General features: G+C 41.0%; 1 protein-coding gene across 5 annotated transcripts in view; it reads right to left on the minus strand.

Annotated features, from left to right (window-relative positions):
• LOC127341070 (cycloartenol synthase) overlaps positions 1–21,060 on the minus strand; it is a 74,214-nt gene that overhangs the window by 44,757 nt on the left and 8,397 nt on the right. For 4 of the 5 annotated variants that reach the window (XM_051366845.2, XM_051366844.2, XM_051366843.2 and 1 more), the window contains exons 2-5: positions 18,194–18,385; positions 17,877–17,966; positions 17,609–17,803; positions 17,429–17,513 (exon numbers count right to left, since the gene is read on the minus strand). In XM_051366845.2, the coding sequence (XP_051222805.1) occupies positions 17,429–17,513; positions 17,609–17,803; positions 17,877–17,966; positions 18,194–18,385 (562 nt within the window). Of the gene's footprint in view, positions 1–17,428; positions 17,514–17,608; positions 17,804–17,876; positions 17,967–18,193; positions 18,488–21,060 lie in introns of all 5 variants that reach the window. The other variant, XM_051366846.2, reaches the window with a different exon arrangement.

A 21,060-nucleotide genomic window follows, 5' to 3' on the forward strand; every position in this document is an offset into this window, starting at 1 on the left:
GCATAGCATAAGTAAATAAGTTTACAACCAAAATCGGATGAATGTCTTTGTTGGTTATCCCAGAGATTTGATTAGGAATTCTTCCCACGAGACAAAGACAAAAGTGTTTGTCAATGTTTCTTATTTCCGAGAAATTGTTTCTAGCGAAGTATTTGAGTGGAAGGACAATAGAACTTGATAAGGTTTATGAACCTGAGCATAATGATCAGAGTAGCGCAGCATCGGAATTGGTTCTGAAAGCGGCCACGACGATCATGGCTCCCATGACTACAAAATGTTTTATCCATGGAGAACAAAGTACGTATTGAACCTTGTAGGTATGATTTACTTTGTGATCAAATAAATGATTTGTGGACAAAGGATTGTTTTTGAACAATGATAAATCAACTACATACAAAGAAGTTATGATGGGCCCTGACTCTGTTAAAATGGCTATACGCCATGAAATCCAAGATAGATGAATACTATTTGAAAGTAAATGGATCTATAAAATTGATGGACTTGGATGAAATATCCTTGAAGAAGCTTGACTTGTCGAAAAGTTGTTTACGACAAAGTTCAAAGAGTTGACTACGATAAGATTAGATCTTCCGTAGCAATGCTTATAGTCTATGTTGATTATTCTAGTAATCGCTACATATTTCTTTTATGAGATATGCTAGTAGGATGGCAAAATATATTACTTAACAGAAGTGTGTATTAAAGGTGTATACAAGATACGACCAAGAGTTTTGCTGGTCCGTGAAATACTAGATAGGTATACAAACTTCAATTGGATGAAGTGAGTATCGCGGAGTTGGAATCTTCACCGGATGAAATAGTCAAAAAGTGTTTGATTTCATCAGAAACAATGAAGAGGCTTGAATTTGCAAGAAATTAAGTGGGAGCGCTCAGACATATTTATAATACTTATGTAGATGACATATAGTTGGTTATAAATGATGTAATAATATACTTGATTAAAAGATTTCATTGAGAAATTAACTTCAATGAAAGGATATGGACTGAAACAAATTTAGTGTCAAGATCTATGAAGATAGATTGAAACACATAATAAATTTAAGTCAAAGTACATAGAATGGATATTGAAGTGGTTCAATATAGAAATATTAAGAAAATGTTCTTGTCATGTGAAGGTTTAACAAGACTTGAGTGTATCTGACACTCAATGAGTAAAAACACATGAGTGATTATAGATCACGAATAATATGTATACAATCAGATGTCATGTGCTCTAAAAGTGTTATGGGCATGTACCAGAATGATTCATGTGATGATCATTGAAAAACAGTAAGAATATTCTTGAGTACTTAAGAAGAACCAAGGATATATATATATATAGTTTTATATGGAGAAATGACAAACAAATCGCTGTAAGGTGTTGCACCGATATTTGTTTTGTCACATAAACTAAAATTTCAAATCTCAAATTAGACTAAGTGTTGTTTAAAAGGTAGCACAATGAGCTAGAAGTTGTCAATGCTAGATTTAGAAGAGTTCTAAATATTGTGACGGATTCTACAAACGAAGGCAGAGTATGTCATTGTTTTGATAATGACTGAGGATGTTAAGTCAAGAGGTTCTTTAAGAACTTGGTGTAGTTCCGATAGTGTCAGAACTTTGAAGCTATATTGTGTATGAAAATATTAGTGACATATTTCAGACCGCGGAAATAAGGTTCCACCAGAAGACCAAACATATTTGATGCCGACTCATTTGGAAAATGAGTGATGCTTTAAGAAGCAAATGAATTGCAAAATACATACGTTTCTGAGCATGTCAGATCCGTTGACTAAAACTTCTCCCGTGAGCAAAACATGATAAAGCACCGGAAGACCAAGGTGTTATATCTTTACATATGTAAACTAGATTATTTACTCTAGTGCAAGTAGGAGACTGTTGGAGATATGCCCAATAGGCAATAATAAATAGTTATTATAATATATGTTTGTATTTATGATAATGTTTACATACCATGCTATAATTGTATTAACCTAAACATTGATACATGTGTGTTATGTAAACAACAAGGAGTCCCTAGTAAGCCTCTTGTATAACTAGCTTGTTGATTAATAGATGATCATAGTTTCATGATCATGAACATTGGATGTTATTAATAACAAGGTTATATCATTATGTGAATGATGTAATGGACACACCCAATTAAGCGTAGTATAACATCACGTCATTAAGTTATTTGCTATAAGCTTTCGATACATAGTTACCTAGTCCTTTCGACCATGAGATCATGTAAATCACTTATACCGGAAGGGTACTTTGATTACATCAAACGCCACTGCGTAAATGGGTGGTTATAAATGTGGGATTAAGTATCCGGAAAGTATGAGTTGAGGCATATGGATCAACAGTGGGATTTGTCCATCCCGATGACGGATAGATATACTCTGGGCCCTCTCGGTGGAATGTCGTCTAATTAGCTTGCAAGCATATGAATGGTTCATAAGAGACCACATACCACGGTACGAGTAAAGAGTACTTGTCAGGAGACGAGGTTGAACAAGGTATAGAGATACCGATGATCAAACCTCAGACAAGTAAAATATCGCATGACAAAGGGAATCGGTATCATATGTAAATTGTTCAGTCGATCACTAAGTCATCGTTGAAAATGTGGGAGCCATTATGGATCTCCAGATCCCGCTATTGGTTATTGGTCAGAGAGAGGTCTCAACCATGGCTGCATAGTTCGTGAACCGTAGGGTGACACACTTAAGGTTTGATGTCGTTGAAGTAGATATGGAATAAGGTATGGAGTTCGAAGTTTTGTTCGGAGTCTCAGATGGGATCTAGGACATCACGAGGAGGTCCGGAATGGTCCGGAGAATAAGATTCATATATATGAAGTCATATTCCAAGTTTGGAAATGATCCGGTGCATTTATAGCAGGTTCCAGAAGGTTCTAGAAAAGTCCAGAAGAAATTACCATGGAAAGTGGAGTCCCGGAGGGACTCCACCTTGCATGGCTGGCCAAACCCTAAGGGGAGGAGTCCCAGGTGGGCTCCACCATAGGTGGCCGGCCAACCCCCCCAAGGAAGGGGTGGGAGTCCCACCTTGAGTGGGATTCCCCCCTTGGGTAGGTTTTGTCCCTTTGGTAGGTTTTGGTTTCGGGTCTTATTCGAAGACTTGGATACCAACACTTGGGGATTTCCACCTATATAATGAGGAGGAGAGGGAGGGGGCTGCCCACTCTTGGCCGCACCACCTAGGGCTCCCATGGCCGGCGCCCTACCCTTCTCTCTCTCTCCCCAAACCCTAGCGCCCCTCCTCCACATAATACTCCCGCAGCGCATAGGCGAAGCCCTGCCGGAGTTCTCCATCGACACCGCCACCACGCCGTCGTGCTGCCGGGATTCCGAGTAGGATCTACTACTTCCGCTGCCCGCTGGAACGGGGAGAAGGACGTCGTCATCAACACCGAACGTGTGACCGAGTACGGAGGTGCTGCCCGATTGTGGCACCGTCAAGATCTTCTACGCGCTTTTGAAAGCGGTGAGTGATCATCTTCTGCAACAACGAGATCTAATCTCGTAGGCTTTGGAAATCTTCAAGGGTTAGTCTCGTTCATCCCCTCGTTGCTACCGTCTTCTAGATTGCATCTTGGCTTGGATTGGGTTCTCGCGGTAGGAAATTTTTTGTTTTCTATGCTACGAATCCCATCAGGCGCTATCAGTTATCTGGGCGCTTTGGCTATGTAGAAATGACAAGATTTTTAATGATAAAAATTGTTCAATTTTGCAGGTCATCTACAGATGTACAGGTATTCTTCGTTCATGGTTACCTCTTCAGCGAGTGGAGAACCGGGAGCTGTTTACGGAGGTCTGTACACGGTTGGAGGCTACGGCGAGGGATACTTTTTCCCTACATGGGTGACAGCATAGTTTACGGATTACAGCACCACCCACATCCTAGGCGTTATTTGATTCATCGCTCTGATATGTATTTCGCCTTTTATTTTATCTGTTGGCTCGAGACATATAAACGGCTGTGTGCATCCTGGTTATGCAGAGGCTGGATGTAATTGCTTTTTCAAAGTAATAAAGCATCCTTTATCGAAAAAAAGGTAGCAATACGCAATTACATGCAATGTTAACTAGACATTTTAATGACATGACATATCAATAAATAGAGAGAGATGCTTGTAACTACATATGTTACCATAACATTACATTTTCAAGATATAATGTTTGCATAAGCTAATTAATGGAGTTGTATATGATATACTATCTCCATGTTACCTTGACACTACTCCACGATACTTCTCAGTATGACTAGCCTCACTTACTACTCGCTCTGTATAGGGTTTACTTGGCTCAATACAAAAGTAGAAAAATCCCAAGAGTTAGGCTCATATAAGCCTTACTACCTCCATCTTAATTTTTTTGAAAAGTCAAACCAAGTAAATTAGTTTGATCAAATATAGAAGAATCTATCAGAACATACAATATTTGTAAAATCATATGAAAATATATTTCATTATCTATCTAATAATATTAAAATTTATTTTAGATATTAATGATTTTTGATAAAAACTTGGTTAAATTTGACATAGTTTGACTTTCTCAAAAAATATAAAACTTAAAACTTGAGATAGAGGTAGTATTTAGTAGTAATTAATGCCCAACGTGGCCCATCTCCTTCTAAAATCTCTCCCAATCGATCCTATGCCACCTTTAAAACCAAACCACTGATCGTGTGGACAGGTTTTGCATGTGTGTGTTGTGTGTCAAATCGACCAGCTCCTTTGCATGTCCTTTGTACGTGGGCCTGCAGCATAATTATATTCTTTACTGTACAACTTAACAGCCGTACAAATTTTTTTTAGAAAGTTCCGAATCTATTTCATGAGTTCACAAAAAGTACAAAGCACCCGAAATATATTATAAATTACATCGAGGTACTTGGGCCACCTAACGACCACTACTGCTGCCATAGCGAGCCGCCGATGCGCCGCTGTCGCCGCTCCCATGCCGGAGCTAGCCTGACGACGTTGATGACAATTAGGAAGTCTTCGTTCACGTGCCCCTAAGGACCAACACCCCAGAGCCGAAGTTGTCGCCATTAAACCCTTGAATTGATCCAAAGCTTCTAACACCAAATCTCAAACACGCGTAGACTGGATGAGATCCACCACTACATGGAAGCGGCGGCCAGACGAATGACCACCCTCCTCAAAGCGATCGGCGAGATCGCCGTCGACGAGGTGGACGAGGAGGCGGGAATACCTTATTCTTGTCCTGCACAACACCTCCATAGCCACCCTAGTGACAATGCCAATTGACCAAACTCTTAAATTTATGGACCTTCTATAGCGTCGAGCGTAGGTCCAAGGTCCCCACCCCCTCCCACCGCCAGAGCGGCTAGCAGAGGAGATGGGGACCCGCGATACCAGGTCGTAGACAGCGAAGACGAGGCAGAGCGGCGGTGGCTGCTAGGGTTTCCACCGTAGCCACCGCTTCTCTTTTCTTTCACGAAAGGGTGTGCACAAATATTGATATACGGTGTCGTACACTTAATTTAAGATTAATTTTAACGATTAATTTGATCAGTAACACATAATTATATGTCAACAAACACTATACCATTAGATTCGTATTAAAAAAGTTTTTCTACGATATAATTTTTGTCTCATAATTTCAGATTTATTAAAAATGGCTAAATAAATTTGATATTCGATGTGCATGCATGTTAAACGGATCCAGAGTGAGTAGCTAGGATCCACACAAAGACAAGCTATTATGTACTCTATACATAAAGTTTTTCTTGTCCAATCGACAACCACGTACACTATTAGGAAATAGAAAATAAGTGGCGCACCACTATGTGCTATCAGTGGCGCACCAGCGCCACTACTATCACGCCATTCCTAAATGTTAGCAGTGGCGCACTAGTGGTGCGCCATTGCTATCTCAAGTACCAATAGTGGTGCACCATTGCTAACTACTGCGGTGCGCCACTGCTATATTTGTAGCAGTGGAGCACCCGTTTTTGGTGCACCACTGCTAACTAGTAGTGGCGCACTACTTTCGTGGTGCGCCATTGACATCCTTCTTACGGCTAGTCCTTTTCCTAGTAGTGCTAGGTCGTAGCACTCAGTCCATTAAACCCAATAAAAGGGTGTAGAGGAAGTAGATATGATCAAAAGTTTTATTTCTTCAATTCAATGCTATATGCAAGTCATTAACCATAAAGAGTTCACAAATACTTATTATGTCATATCTTTCTATAAACTCTCAATGTGTATTTATACACTATATATACAATATTTTGATGTTTAGGTTATATATTTTTAGAAATATCTGAAGGGCTACAAAAGAGATTAGATTTTTACCGGTCTCGTTTTATGTGGCAGAATGACCAACTGAAGAGAAAATACTGATTTACTGAATCAAATATATTTCCCGTCCTGAAGACCTTGTTGGGTTAGGAGTAGGGGTCCTTGAAATAAACAATAGATGTTCATTAAGCAAATGCCCTTTTAAACTATTAACATAGGAGGGTGTGTGGGCAGGAATTGCTACAAAGCAAATACCTCCATAACAAAACATTATCACAAGTGACAACAAAACCTACCGATTCACCATTCTCGATATGACTGATGGGAGTGAAAGACGATTTTTTTAAACAAGGATCTTTTACCATAGGTAATGGGAAGAATAATCACGTCTGGAAATAAATCATGTTAGGTGACATGGAAGGATATCTGCCCAAGAGGCAGTAAAAAAGTTACTATTTAACTCCAAGTTTATGATTAATGTTTATTCTTTTATGCTATAACTTTTGTGTGTATTTAATAATAGATTCAAAAGAAAAATCATATGTATGTGTAGAGAAATAAACTAACACTTGTCTCTATTGCCACCTCTAGGACTAAGGTTTTCTTTTGTTTCGCTGGTTGATCGTTATGTACACCCTGTGTGATATGTACGCGATGTAAATTTTGAACTACAAAGTCTGAAAATGCGTAATCAAGAGGCCATGTCCAGCATTGCCCGGTGACTATGCTCCCCTTTTCAAAGAAAATGCAGTATAAATGTCTATAATTGATTGTGTTTGTGATTGCAGTGACGGGCAATATCATATGTCATCAGTATACGTAAAGGATTACGACACTGTATAAGTGCATTTTCCGACAACAGGAGACCCGGCCTCTGCAGATTAGTGCACGCCTCCATATGCATGTGTTGCCGAGTCTTGATATTCACAGGCTTACAAAGAGAAAACCATGGACACAGAGCTCAATAGACAAAGCAGGAAATACACCTATGCATCATAAGTCCTAGTACGTACAATAATGCAACAACTATGGAGAGCTACAGACGGTTTATGCGATGACTAGGATAGAATCCGGTGTGGGCGTGTGGATCGGGATACGCCTGTAAGAATCATTCTGTGACAACTCATCCGTAAACATGGCATTATTCGAAGTGGATATGCTAGTCGGAAAAAAAAAATCCAGGGCGCCCGCTAACAATCCGCTAATTATGCAACAAAAACTGCAACATCACCACTGCACGTAGGTTTTTCCATTTGTTCAGATCGACAATGGCACCGTCATGAACCTGCAGATAGACATCGCAGTCGTACTGCCGCCAGCCGATCGGCTCGCGGTCGACGGCAAGTACCCGGAATCACGGAAGGCGAGAAGCTCACGAAGGTTTTCCATCGTTTAAATTGATCCAATTAACCGTTCTTGACTTTTGCTACAGCCTAGGGTTAATTAATCACTTGGCAGCGATCTTGTGCAGAAAAACTGAAGCAAACGAAAATCAGAAAATGTCTTATCAATGTAACATGGTTGCATGCTTAATACTTATATCTATGTATATATAACTGAAGCAAGGAGAGTTTATGGGAGGGCCTCATTCGCCATGTCGATGGCAGAACTATGTGATGCCGGCCTGCCGGGTGCCACCGCCTGGACCAAGAGCTTGCCACGATGTCGTTGCGACTGAGAGGTAGCTGCACGGGCACTTGCGGACACCACCCACCAGCTAGCCGCACCCCCATGTGTCCGACAACTTACAGCGACGCCACCTACGATCAAAGCTAGCTACCTACCTCTAGCCACGTTGCCGACGCCAACCAAGAGCTGGACCGGCCGATGCCGACCACTAGTGGGAAATGGTGCTTTTGCACCGGTTGGTAAGGGTCATATGCATCGGATACCCACCGGTGCAAAGCATCCTGTGCAAAAGGCCCCCCTCCTTTTGCACCGATTTAGTTGCGAACCGGTGCTAAAGAGGGCACCACGTGGCGGCCCCTAGGCGCCCGAGCGAGAGGACCTTTAGTAAAGGGTCTGTCGTGGCAGGAAAATTCCAAAACGCTGCCGCGGTAGAACCCCGATACCGTAAAAAAAAATTCGAATTATTTTTCACTCCCTCTTTTTTTCCTTTTTTTTAGAATTTCTAATAATTTAGTTATTTCACAAGTTTAGTCTCTAACTACCCTTATCTCTAGCTACCTACCTCTAGCCACGTTGCCGACGCCAACAAAGAGCTGGACCGGCCGATGCCAACCACTAGTGGAAAATGGTGCTTTTGCACCGGTTGGTAAGGGCCATATGCACCGGATACCCACCGGTGCAAAGCATCCGGTGCAAAAGGCCCCCCTCCTTTTGCACCGGTTTAGTTGCGAACCGGTGCTAAAGAGGGCACCACGTAGCGGCCCCTAGGCGCCCGAGCGAGAGGACCTTTAGTAAAGGGTCTGCCGTGGCAGGAAAATGTTCAAAAACGCTGCCGCGGTAGAACCCCGCTACCGTAAAAAAAAATTTGAATTATTTTTTACTCCCTCTTTTTTTCCTTTTTTCAGAATTTCTAATATTTTAGTTATTTCACAAGTTTAGTCTCTAACTACCCTTATCTCTAGTATAATTACTTACTCGTGCTCAGACTTCCCGCTCGGTCACCCATCCTCCCACTACTCTAGCACTAGCACGTTTAACTTCCAAGTTCCTTTCCATCCTGCATCCAAGTGCTTCGTGCGCATGTATGTGATAGTAGTATCATATCAATCCTATTAACATATCGGTCGATGTCATATTTCTTTATTATTCGAATTTCAAATAATTTTTTTAATAAACAAAAGTAATGATATAATAATAATCTTGAATAAATAAATAAACATTAACTTTATAATTTGTATTATTTCTAATTTTTTTCAATTTTTAATTTTTTTTGCCAAACCTAAAACCTGAAAATTCGAAAAACTCATAATTCGCAGAGTGTAATCTTTATGCAGGATGCAATTATTAATTTTAATTTTGAAAAATAAAAAAATATATAAAATCCTAAATTTCTAGAAAAAACTAAAATCTTCCTGCTTTCATATTTTAATTTGGAATTTTGAGAATCCATAATAAGTAGTATTTCAATTTAGGTTGAGGTTGTTGGCTACTTCTTATGATCTTCAAAAGAATAACTTTTGAAGAACATACTTCTTAAGGAATAAGAAGTATTACAATTAAGGTTGAGGTTCTTGGTAATAAAAATTATGGTTTACATTTGGTTGATCCTATTTGATTATCTAGGTTTGATGGGTATGCATAAATGGAGTATTAAATTCTTAGTGAAAGGGTTCCTACATTTTATGGGGACTTGGTGAGTATTTTGTTACTATTGTGATTCTATGGATGAAAATAGAATAACATTATCACATGTATAACCTAGGGTTTAGGTTTATAAGTGATTTAGGGTTCAATTCACATGGAATAATGAAGCTAGGGTTCCTAATTGAGTTAGGATTTTAGGGTTTCTCATGAAATGATGGGGTTCTAGTTTTCTTCCTTATGGAACTAGGGTTTTCTAATTACCCTATAGTTCTTGGATTAATAACTTTATTAATAAAGTTGAAGTTATTAGTAACTTTGAAACAAAAATAATATTAGTTTTGACATTTTCTTATTTTAAAGAATTAATAATTCAGATATTTATTAATCATGGTTTGAAATCCTTATAATAAATATTTCACAAGATAACAAATAAAGAAAATTTAGTTTTCATGTTTTCTTTATTTCATACCGGTTTTTTATTTATTTTAGAACTTTTCTTAATTATTGAGTTTTAATTGAATTTAGAATTAAAAGAAAATACTTAATTAGCAAGTTTGAAATAATTAAATTTTATTAAAAATAAAATTTTCATTTTGTATTTTTATTGGATAGGGTTTACTTTTATAAGAATTTTGATATCTTATTTACATTTTTCTGTGTTATAATGAATTTTATAACTATTTGCAAAGTTTCAGTAATTATTGGATTTGAATTAAAATAAGAGAATTACTAAATACACCCGCTGACCCTACCCACACAGTCACTGACTGGTGGGGCTGCTATCAGGTCAGCTGCCACGATGGCTTGACCAAGTCAACACCACGGTGGGGTCTCTGGCCATGTCCTCTCGCTGGTCAAACACCGCCGGTCGGGTCAGCGAACGACGGCGACGATGATTTAGGCTACGGGAGGATAGCCAAATGGTTCCGTTAGACGCGTCTTGATGCGCTGAGGATGATGGTGGTCTCGCCGCCAAGAAAGGGTCACCGGAGGAACTCCGGCGAACCTTACTACGGCGGCGCTCGCCGACCAATTTGCTAGATGGAGCTACAGGCTATTAAACGACGTAATTTAAGGACCTAAAGATGCGTGAGATCCACCTGAAGCCGATGAACTGCTCGACGAAGCCCGGGATGGTCGGAGATGACGGCAAGGTCGAGTTTTCCGGCGAACCTGAGCGGAAGGGAACGCCCAAATTCGCCTTACTGAGTACGCCGCCTCTCGATTCCTTGATGATGGTTTATCTAGACGACGTGGCGGATCCCCTCATCCACACCACAGACTCCGGGGTGGCCTCTATCGATGGTGGCGTCATGAACTCCGGCGAGGTGCTGCGGATGATTGTGGGCGAATGAGAGGGAACGAGAGATCAAGAAGGGTCGGAGGTGGTCTAGGGTTTTCTGGAAGTGCTCCTTGTCCTTTTATAGCTCGAGAGGTATTCAGCAACATCGACACGACGACAGTGACTGGCCGGGATGCACGACGATGTCGGTGCTGCTTCTAGGCACGAATCTTGGCGAGTTCGGATAAGCACGGACATGAGAGGGTTAGAATGAGGCTCTGGGATGATTGGCGATGTCCGGCCATCCTTATCGATGGCGTGGCCGACGCCGACTTGCATCGCCGCGGTGGCGAGCAGACGGAGGTGGAAGAAGAAGCTTTTCTTCTTCTATTTTTTCACGAAGGGTTACGGTGGCTGGACTGACTTTTGGTGGTGTTGGGCTCGGGTTGGGCTGCACTTGGTGGGCTGCGGTGCTGGGCTTCACCCTGGGCTGCGTCGGCTGGTAAGCCAGGTAAGGCTTTTCTCCTTTTTCTATTTTATTTATTTTCTATTTTGTATTTCTATTTTGAATTCAGATTTGAATTCATATTTTAACTCTTTTCTATTTTGCAGGTATTTGACAATTCGTATTAGGATTTGATAACAATGGTCATTGCATTATTTTATTGCCCAAGACAAATGTGTAAAGCATGATTTATTTGTATCCTTGTGGTTTCTCTTTAAATTGTAATTTCGCCATAAATCTATGTGTTCTTTGAAATTCCTTTTTCTCCTTGGAACGCAACTTTCTTTTGAATCATTAAATGTGGATAATTTCTACTCAAAGTATTTTAAGGATTATTATGAGGTCTTAATTACTTATAAGGATAAGTGGTTGATCCCACATATGGTTTTAATCATATGGTTTAGCACTAGGTTATACTTAAGTTCCATATTTAAGCATAAGCTTTAACTAGTGAGCAATTCTAGGGTTCTAATCATATTCACCTAATGGCATAAGGTTTGGAACTTAAATGTGGTCTAGGTTTTAATCTCCCCTATGTATGATGATATAATTACTTAGGGTTTAGTCTCCACTATCAATGACAAGATGGTTTACTTGCTTAATAGTCGTGGTTCTCCTTTAGTTACTAAGGATTTGAGAATTTATTTTATCTTCTACCAATAGACTTCTAGTATTATCCTTAATCTATCACTAAAGTAACTAAAGTGGCTATGGTTCTTTTAATGGTTAACTTTGGTTCTAATGATGAATAATTTCTCAACATATAAAGTATAGAGTTTGACTCTTAAGGTTTTCTTATGTTCTCTAGTTGAGGAATAAGTGGAATATAGATGTGGTAGGATTCTACTTGTGATCACCCTATAATTTTATGTGAAGGTTGATATCTCCTTATCATATTGGAATTTAACTCATGGCTTATTCTTCTATTTCTCCAATTCATGGTCATGGCATTATCATGAGCAACTTATTCTCAGTGGTTTCTACTACCAATTCTTAGAATATATGATCATTACCCAATTTGTAATGATCAAAGGTTTAGCTTCCTAAAGTATCTCTCAGGAACTAGGTTTCTCACTTCTAAGATCAAGTATTGTCTTGATCATCTAGGGTGTAATACTTCTATCTTATTTTCTTGGATGGACATGGTTATGGTTGTCACATTAGTTTTATACCCCATGAGAATGCCTGGGATAATTACTTAGAGTTCTTTCCAAGGTATGATGATATAATCATCTTGATAAATGGATAGTTATCTCCCTAAAATTCAAGTGTTGCCTCAACTACTTGAGTGTAACTCTATCTCTTGAGTTCTCTTATATATGAATGGATTATTCTAGGGTTTATTGTGTACTCCTAATATCTCCTCCTTACTTTATCAATTCATGGATATGATAGTATTCCATTTGATCCAAGATTACCTCACCACTCCAAGATGAGATGGTTTATATCCTAATACTATAGTTCAAGAATTGTCCTTGGTTCTTAAATAGGTAAAGCTAGGATTGGTATGAATGATCTCTCGTTTGGGAAGGACTTGAATAATATCCCAAGGTTATGTTCTTAACATGATGTTTTGATTACATGGATCTATATCCAAGATTTAGCTCAAAGTTTGTCATTGCTTCTCTAATAAATAATATAGAACTCTCACCTCTCTAGGGTTGATGTATATTAATTTGGAATAGAGAAGAATATATATTTCTAGGGTTGATCTCCTTGTTATGTTTCCAAGAATGAAATAAAATGAATACCATGAGGTTCATGGTAGGATCATGGATTGGTTTAAGACATGGAAGAGATAAGTCAAGAATAGTTTCTCATTTTAATGTTACTTGATTTGCAATCAAATAGATGTTTATATGTTATGGCAAGGATTACCATATTATGATCTGTTATAAGATCAAGCAATTGATCATTGATTAAAGTGTTGTTGTCTTAGTTTTAATTCCATTTGATATAACCCCTTAGATCAAATCATCTCTACCCAAGGCAAGGTTTTAGCAAAGTCATATTGAGGTTTATAGTGCTTGACTTGATGAGCTACTTCAATTCCACCAAGGTCAAGTGAAACTTCAGTTAATGTGACTATTTTACTTTAAAGCGCGAAAATTCCCCAGATTTTATATGCATGAATCAATGCACACATCTGTTTTCTCTATTTTTGTAACCCCAATTCCTGGGATATCACAAGCGGTTAGCCTCGCGGCGCCGATCCTAAGCTTAGCACTTCCGCACCGCGCGCCGCCCACGGGGAGACTCTCCCCGGTGGCGCGGCACCCGATCTCGATCAAAGATCGGATCGGTACTTAGATTAGATTATATCCAAAAATCTCCCAATTTTTGGATTAGATCCAATTTAGCCAAATAAGTTTCTTGATCTAGATACTCTCGGTAAATATCTGTGCAGAATCACCATGGCGGCGCGTGACAGATCGGCCTCGAAGTCTCGCCGGCAGGGGCGAGCAGGGGCTAGACACCACCCCCCCCCCCCCCCCCCCCCAATGGATCGCCCCCCTGAAGGTTTCACCCTAGCTTATGGCCGGAGAAGATACGTAATTGATTAGCCCATAATTAGTTGATCCAATCGTTCTGCAGCGAAGTAAAGCCCAATAGTCCATTTCCCCGTATTGCCTTGTTTTACAGGATGAAGTTGCTCACAGGCCTGGTTGCGCAGTACATGTCCATTAGGATTCAGTCCATTGAAATTAGCAGATGATCGATCATCTAAGACCGTATGTGATACATCCCCTACTTCCTCTCTCTGGTAATCCTGCTAGGGCGCCGCCGCCGCTATACGACCTGTGATCAGACCGGGATGCGGCCTGGCAGCCTAGGTGCTAACTTGCTCTGCCGCTTGGTGCAGCACATGTAATAAGGTATGTTGTGCTCTGACGCTGGCCTGCAATCTACAATATACCTCACCTGAAAGATATGCCGTGTTTTAGAATTACAATTCAATCTCGCCTGACTACATTATGTTGTGTATTTACAATTCAATCTCTCGCCTGACTAAGGAATGCATGTGTGTTAGAATTACAGTTCAATCCATGCATACCATTGGTTGGTTATTTTGTATTATTATTAAATCGAGCAGAAAATAGCATGAGAAGAATTGAATGTGCAATTTATTTTTTTCAAAAAAATCTTCATGATGAGGAAAGATAAATGATTTGTCACATTGTCACATTTTGACAGTGGTGCTATAGTTGAGATATCTTATATTGTATTATATGCGTTGTTTGTTTTTGTTAAACAAATTCTTCTATACCATTCGGTGATAGTTGTCTTCCTCGCCCCTCCCACCTCCCCCCCCCTATTGTCAAATCCTGGCTCCGCCCCTGCTCGCCGGCGTGGCATCGACGCAGGGGCACGCCATCATCCAGTAGTCGCCTTCACCGCGGCGGCCACACACGCTCGGCCAGAGATGTCCACACCTAGCTGCCCTAACGGCTACGCATGTGCAGATGAGGCCACGACTCAAAGTGGTAGCCAGGCTCTACATCAACGTGGCCAGGAGCAGTAGCTAGCAGCGCCACGCACGTCCAGGACAGCACATCTATCGCCACCAAATCGGCTTGCAGTGCGGGACACGCCTGCCTGCAGATCTTCATCGACACCACAAGCTCCACGATCTACACGGCCGCGCATGCATCTACCGCCGGATAATCCGCTACACCACCGGATAATCCGGCCCCCGATAATCCGGCCCTAGCACGGCTTCATCAAGATCTTCATTGATCCGGCACCATCTACCACAGGCCGGCAGCCCGGCGTTCTGCTAGGGGGATCGTTGCAGCGCCGACGCCCTAAGCGCCCCGATCATCTCGCCTGCTCGGTGCGCTGCCCGCATGGATGGGAGCCGACACGTACGAGGAGAAGAAGAGGAGGTGGACAACTACGTCGCCGCCGATCTGCACCGACATGAACAACTACGTCAAGATATACGACTACACCATGATCTTTGTCGAGTTCTACATCGCCAACTCCATCGCCAAGGTCTACGTCAACATGGTCTCCATCGATATCCTCGTCAACACTGCCGTCGCTGCCTACGACACAAAAAACCCCGCCGCCGCCGCAGAACCGCTGCCGCCACCGCGCTACGACAAAGACCCGCCGCCGCCGCAAATCCACTGCCGCCACCGCCGCACTACGATAAAAACCCGCTACCGCCGCAGACCCGCTGCCGCCGCCGCACAATAACACAAAACCCTGCCGCTGCCGCACAAAACCTAAAAACTCCACAAAAACACGCATTTTTTTTGCGCCTTCGGCGAATACGGCTACACCATATACGACGACTACGACATCAACCACACCTCGACCACGGCTACATCACGACCGGCTACCTCGACATCGACATCAAGAACACGTCTACGGCAACTCAAGAACTCCAGTCAACAGCGTGCGCGTCGTCACTTGCGCCCACGACACTCCCGCTGTGACTGCGGGAGGGAAGAGAATGAACCAGAAGGGGACGCCGATGAAGACAAGGAGGTGAAGAGGGCGAAAAGCGCAAGACTTCAAATCCAGTCGCAAGCGTCCGCTTTACTCCCGCTACGACTGATAGAGGATGTTAGAAGTATAATATGTAGGGGTGTATACGTAAGACTATGACTCATCATCTTGTACTACAAGTTTACTCCCTCCCCTTGTACCTCTATATATACCTCATGAGGATCTAAGCAATAAATACACAAGAATTAGGGTTCTATATTTTCCACAGGTGGCACGGTGGGGTTCAGAACCCTCCTCTACTTCCTATGGCAGCGAACAGCGTGGTGAGTCATGCCTTATCGCTCTCCTTCCGTGGCTGGTGGCGTGGAGGAGGTCCGCAGCCTCCTCTTCTTTCTATGGGAGAAGCTGACGTGATCGGTGACTGTGGTGAGTCCGCGCTCTCTCTTTCTCTGGATGTGGCAACAACTGCAACGTCTAGGACGAGATCGACGTGCGTCTACTTTTGTTCCTACCACGGATTCTCCGTCTGATTTTGCTTGTATTTCGAATGTTTGAAGATATCTCGAGCTGTTCTCTCCAAATGGTTGTGTCCAAACTTCATAGTACACATACTCTCTTCTCACCCCAGTGTGTAGTAAAGAGTCTTTAAATGCGTCGCAAGACCCCTTTTTGGGAGGCCCCTTGGCTTGATGGGAGCAAGCCCATCGACTTGGCTCCGCTCATCTTTGCTTCTTCGAAAAGGAAAGCTTGGAATGTCAAAAAAGCATTAGAAGATAATGCTTGGGTGCGCATGATCAACCTTGATGAAAGCTTCACCATGGACCATCTTACACAATTTGTGGCTTTATGGATAAAACTACAAGACGTGCATCTTCATGATGAGGCCCCCGATGATATTTCTTGGAAGCTTACGGCCAATGGCCAATACTCGGCCAAGTTGGCCTATCATTTGCAATTCTTGGGCTCCACTTTCTCCTCCCTTCACAAGTCGGTGTGGAAGGTTTGGGCACCTCCTAAGGTCAAGTTCTTCGCATGGCTTCTCACTCAAAATAGGATTTGGACCGCCAACCGGCTTCAAAAGAGGGAGTGGCCAAATTGTGGGTTGTGTCCCCTATGCAAGCAAGTGACGGAGTCGGTCAATCATCTTTTCATCCATTGCCGGTTCGCCGTGCGACTTTGGTGCTCCGTGCGGGATTGGCTTGGCCTTCCCAACTTGCAACCAAGCCAATGGGCGGGTCTCTCTATCAAGTCTTGGTGGGATTTTTTGACCACCAATGTCGGTCCTAGTCGCAAAGCCGTGGCCTCCATCTCCTTGCTTGTCCTTTGGGAAATTTGGAACGAGAGGAATGCGAGGGTCTTTCGCAACAAGCATGCCCCACATGTGGTTATTCTTCAAAATGTTAAACGTGAAGCCCGTTTGTGGGCCTCCGCGGGAGGAAAACATCTTAGGGATATTTTGTCGGGAGAGTAATCCCGTTGTACCGCGATTTAATACCGCTTTGTAAGGACTATCTTGTCCAAAAACTTCTTCTTAATTAATAGATTGAGGCAAAGCTTTTGCCTCCGTTTCAAAAAAAAAGTCTTTAAATGCGTAAAGTACGTGGGGAAGAAGAACCTGGGTGAATTGGCAGGCAATATGGCAACATCCATACTTCTGGTGGCACTGGATTATTACCAGACCAGTCATATACACCAAGTACCTTGAACAAATAGACAGAATTGGACGGAACATTTTAGTAGGGCGCAAAACCAGAAGGCAATACAAGAAACAGTACGGTATTAAGTAATTTCCTACCGTGAGCCAAAACTTGCCCCATGAAGTTATATAAATTGCTCCCCCATGGTCCAGAATCCAGGTCCGACCTTTCTCCATAGCTCCATCTCCACTATCTGGCCCCTCTCCCAGCAATCTCAAACAAACGTAGGACAAGGCTGAACCAAACATGGTACTTGGGCCCTCAATGTGCAATCCCCACCCACCATCTTCGTTCTACACACACACACACACATGCTTTATTAGTTATCGTTCTGTGAGATGGAAGATATCAAAGTCAGTCTCTTGCCTGATGATTATATAGATATCGGCGTATCTCCTTCTGATGTTGCGATGATAAGACGGCGTTCAATGCTCCAGTGAGATGCAATGTTATAATCTGGGAAATTAAATAGTACATGTACCAAAAAATATAAGGAACATGTGTTCTTCTCTCTAGCTAAATATAGGTAAAATACTTCCTACATCCAGGTAAAGTAACACACGCATCCACTATACTACCATAAGAAGTATACGTAATACTTTAAGAGGTATATTGGTTGTGAAAATATATACTCTCAGGAGACTATTAAATGCATATATTGAGCTAAATTAAGGAGGAGGTACCAAGCCTGGCATGAGGAACATAGGACCACCATAATCCCCAGGCCAATGTCCATCATGTGCCTGCAGAGTAGAATAGCGTCCAATCGCCCTTTTCAAACAGATTAACACGGTTTCTTTTGTGACTTCTTCATCTTCACCCAGCTTCTTGATAGGAGGAGGAATATCCAACATAGGAGGGTTCAACTCGGCAAACTTTAATGCACATCATGCAGCAAATTAATGTTTTTTACAGTGAGTGACATTGACATCCATTCCATGTAAATTGAGAACAAGTATTTTTTGAATTAGGAGAACCTGTAAAATATAAACAAGAACATCAGAGGCTCAGAGCTGATATAAACTACAAGTCAAAATAAAGATAAATTTATATCTGCCACATCATTTTCAGCTTCTCTAGCTTTCCCCGTTTCCAAAGGTAGCTAAAAGTAATTCTTTGTACTATTTAACTAATTGAGAAGTAAATTTTATCTAGTCGATTTCATCAATGCATATGATTTGTTACTCCTATGTTGGATATTCCTATCTTGCACACTCTATCAACTTTGTGTCATATCTACATGCAACAGTTCACTACTTATTTCTTGAATGTACATACACATCCTACAGTTCACTACTTGACTGTACGTATCATCAAACAGATTGTAGCCCCTTATTCTATCTAAATATATTTTTGTTGTCCATCTGGTTTCTTTTGTTAGTTGATGACGTGAATTGGATGTTTTATGAGCAGGTTGTTTCCTTCTCTTTTCTTTACATACTTGCAACAGCGCAAGACACTTCAGAAAATCACAACTTGAGACATGCAACATTATTGTACACGGGAGTTGCTACGGAGATCATGGACGTAGACCCAAAGGAACTATCAGAGTGTAATTATTGTTTATTCGCTGGTGAGCCATATATCATACATGTTGTCGAGCGATCAGCTGATCAAGTTTCTTTATTGATGACATTTACACTCTTTGGTGATGCCAGTTGAGCTGAATGTATGTTCTGCAAATTGTGTTGTTGATGTATGATATTTACATTAATAATAGATAAAACTCCTATAAAAATGGTTGTGTATCCTATTTATTACATTTTGCCTTTCTAGAGAAAAACAGCGAATTGCGAAAGCTCTAAGATGCACAAAAGCTCATAGTTAGGCCTGGATGCATGGTAGAATGACTTCTAACCATGCATAAGTTGTTATACAGGTTCATGTTCAAGTAGGAGAACTAGTTGTTAAAGTGATGATATTCTTCCATTTTAACGCACAATTTGACAAGAAAGGATTTTTTCCACATTCACAATGCTGATATTTATAAGCTAATTGATTAGGTGTAATATTATACAAGGCATACACAACACAACTGGTATCTATTAGGGCAATATGCTTGTTGTATTACCAGGGGCCAAAGGCCATGTTAAGCTCTATGCACTAGCCACTTGAACAAAAAAATCCGTACTGATGGAAAGGGCGGCAGGAGGCTGCGAGAAGAGAGGGGAGAAGAGATAATTTTTAGAATAAATTGTGAAAGCCAGGATTTGAACTCGAGACCTGGGGCTCTAATACCATGTTAGGCCAATATGCTTGTTGTATTACCAGAGGACAAATGCCACAATATATAGTACATGTACAGGTGGAAATATGTAGGAAGCCCCCTAACATATGGGGAAACTAAAATATACAGATATATACATCTAACAGTATCTATAATTTCGTCTCTGCAGAGGCCGGATAGATTGCTTCTAAAGTAATAAAGTGCCTACTATCAAAAAAATCTATAATTTGGTGTAAGAAGGTCGTTCCTAGTCAGCTAGCTTATACTTCAAATATTCATGTATGCCTCGTATAATCTTTGTACCAAATAATTAAAGAAAGAAAGCAAACAGATGCAATACACGCCCGTGGCAATAAATACAGTTTTACTATCCGATGTGATTGTATTCTCGAGAATAAAACCGGCTTCCTGCTTCTACAGTGTTTACCGCAACATACCAAGATGGGGACGAATCAGATATTGCTCATTGCTGAAAACGTTAAACAACCGACCGACGCAATCAGCATTTATGCCCAACGGCACATACTAGAAGGTGTGGTTATTCTCCATGGAACTCTCCATGGACTTCATAGGAAGAAGATGGATGATGTTGTTTTTATTGATTTTGAAAAAAACATATGATAAAGTCAATTGTCATTTTCATACAGTAGGCCTTACACATGAAAGATTTTGATTCAAAGCGGTGTGATTGGATTGAGTGGTTTATTCAAGAAGAAGATAGTGTGGGCGGATTAAAGTTAACAATGACATATGTTACTATTTATAACCTCAAAAAGTTCTATGAACGAGGGAACCTTTGTATCCTATTCTATTTAATATTATTGTGGATATGTTAACAATACTTATTAACCTTTGAGAAGTAAGTGGATGTATCCTAAATTTTGTTGATGGGCGCTATCTATCTTACGATGTACCAATGATATAATTTTTTTATGGAGCATGATCTAAGAGAAGGTTATAAATATAAAAATTGTTTTATGCATGTTTGAATAACTGTCGGGCCTCAAAATTAACTTTCAAAAAAGGGAGATCTTCTGCTTTGAAAAGGCAAAAGATGTTGAGAATGTGCACAAGACTCTATTTGGGTGTGACATATAGGATCCTTCCCACTTAGATATTTAGGAATATTGATTCATTTTCGTAAGATAAGAAATGGTAAATGGAAACCGGTATAAGATTGTTTTGAGAAAAAGTTAAGTAGTTGGGTTGGTAAATGCTCTCTTATGGAGGTCAATTGGTTCTCATAAATTCGGTGCTCACGAGCCACACAATGTTTATGTTCTCTTTCCTGGAGATGCCTCAAGGGATTCGAAAGAGGGTTGA

This window comes from Lolium perenne, chromosome 3 (genome assembly GCF_019359855.2).
Source record: "Lolium perenne isolate Kyuss_39 chromosome 3, Kyuss_2.0, whole genome shotgun sequence".
Classification (NCBI taxonomy): Eukaryota; Viridiplantae; Streptophyta; class Magnoliopsida; order Poales; family Poaceae; genus Lolium; species Lolium perenne.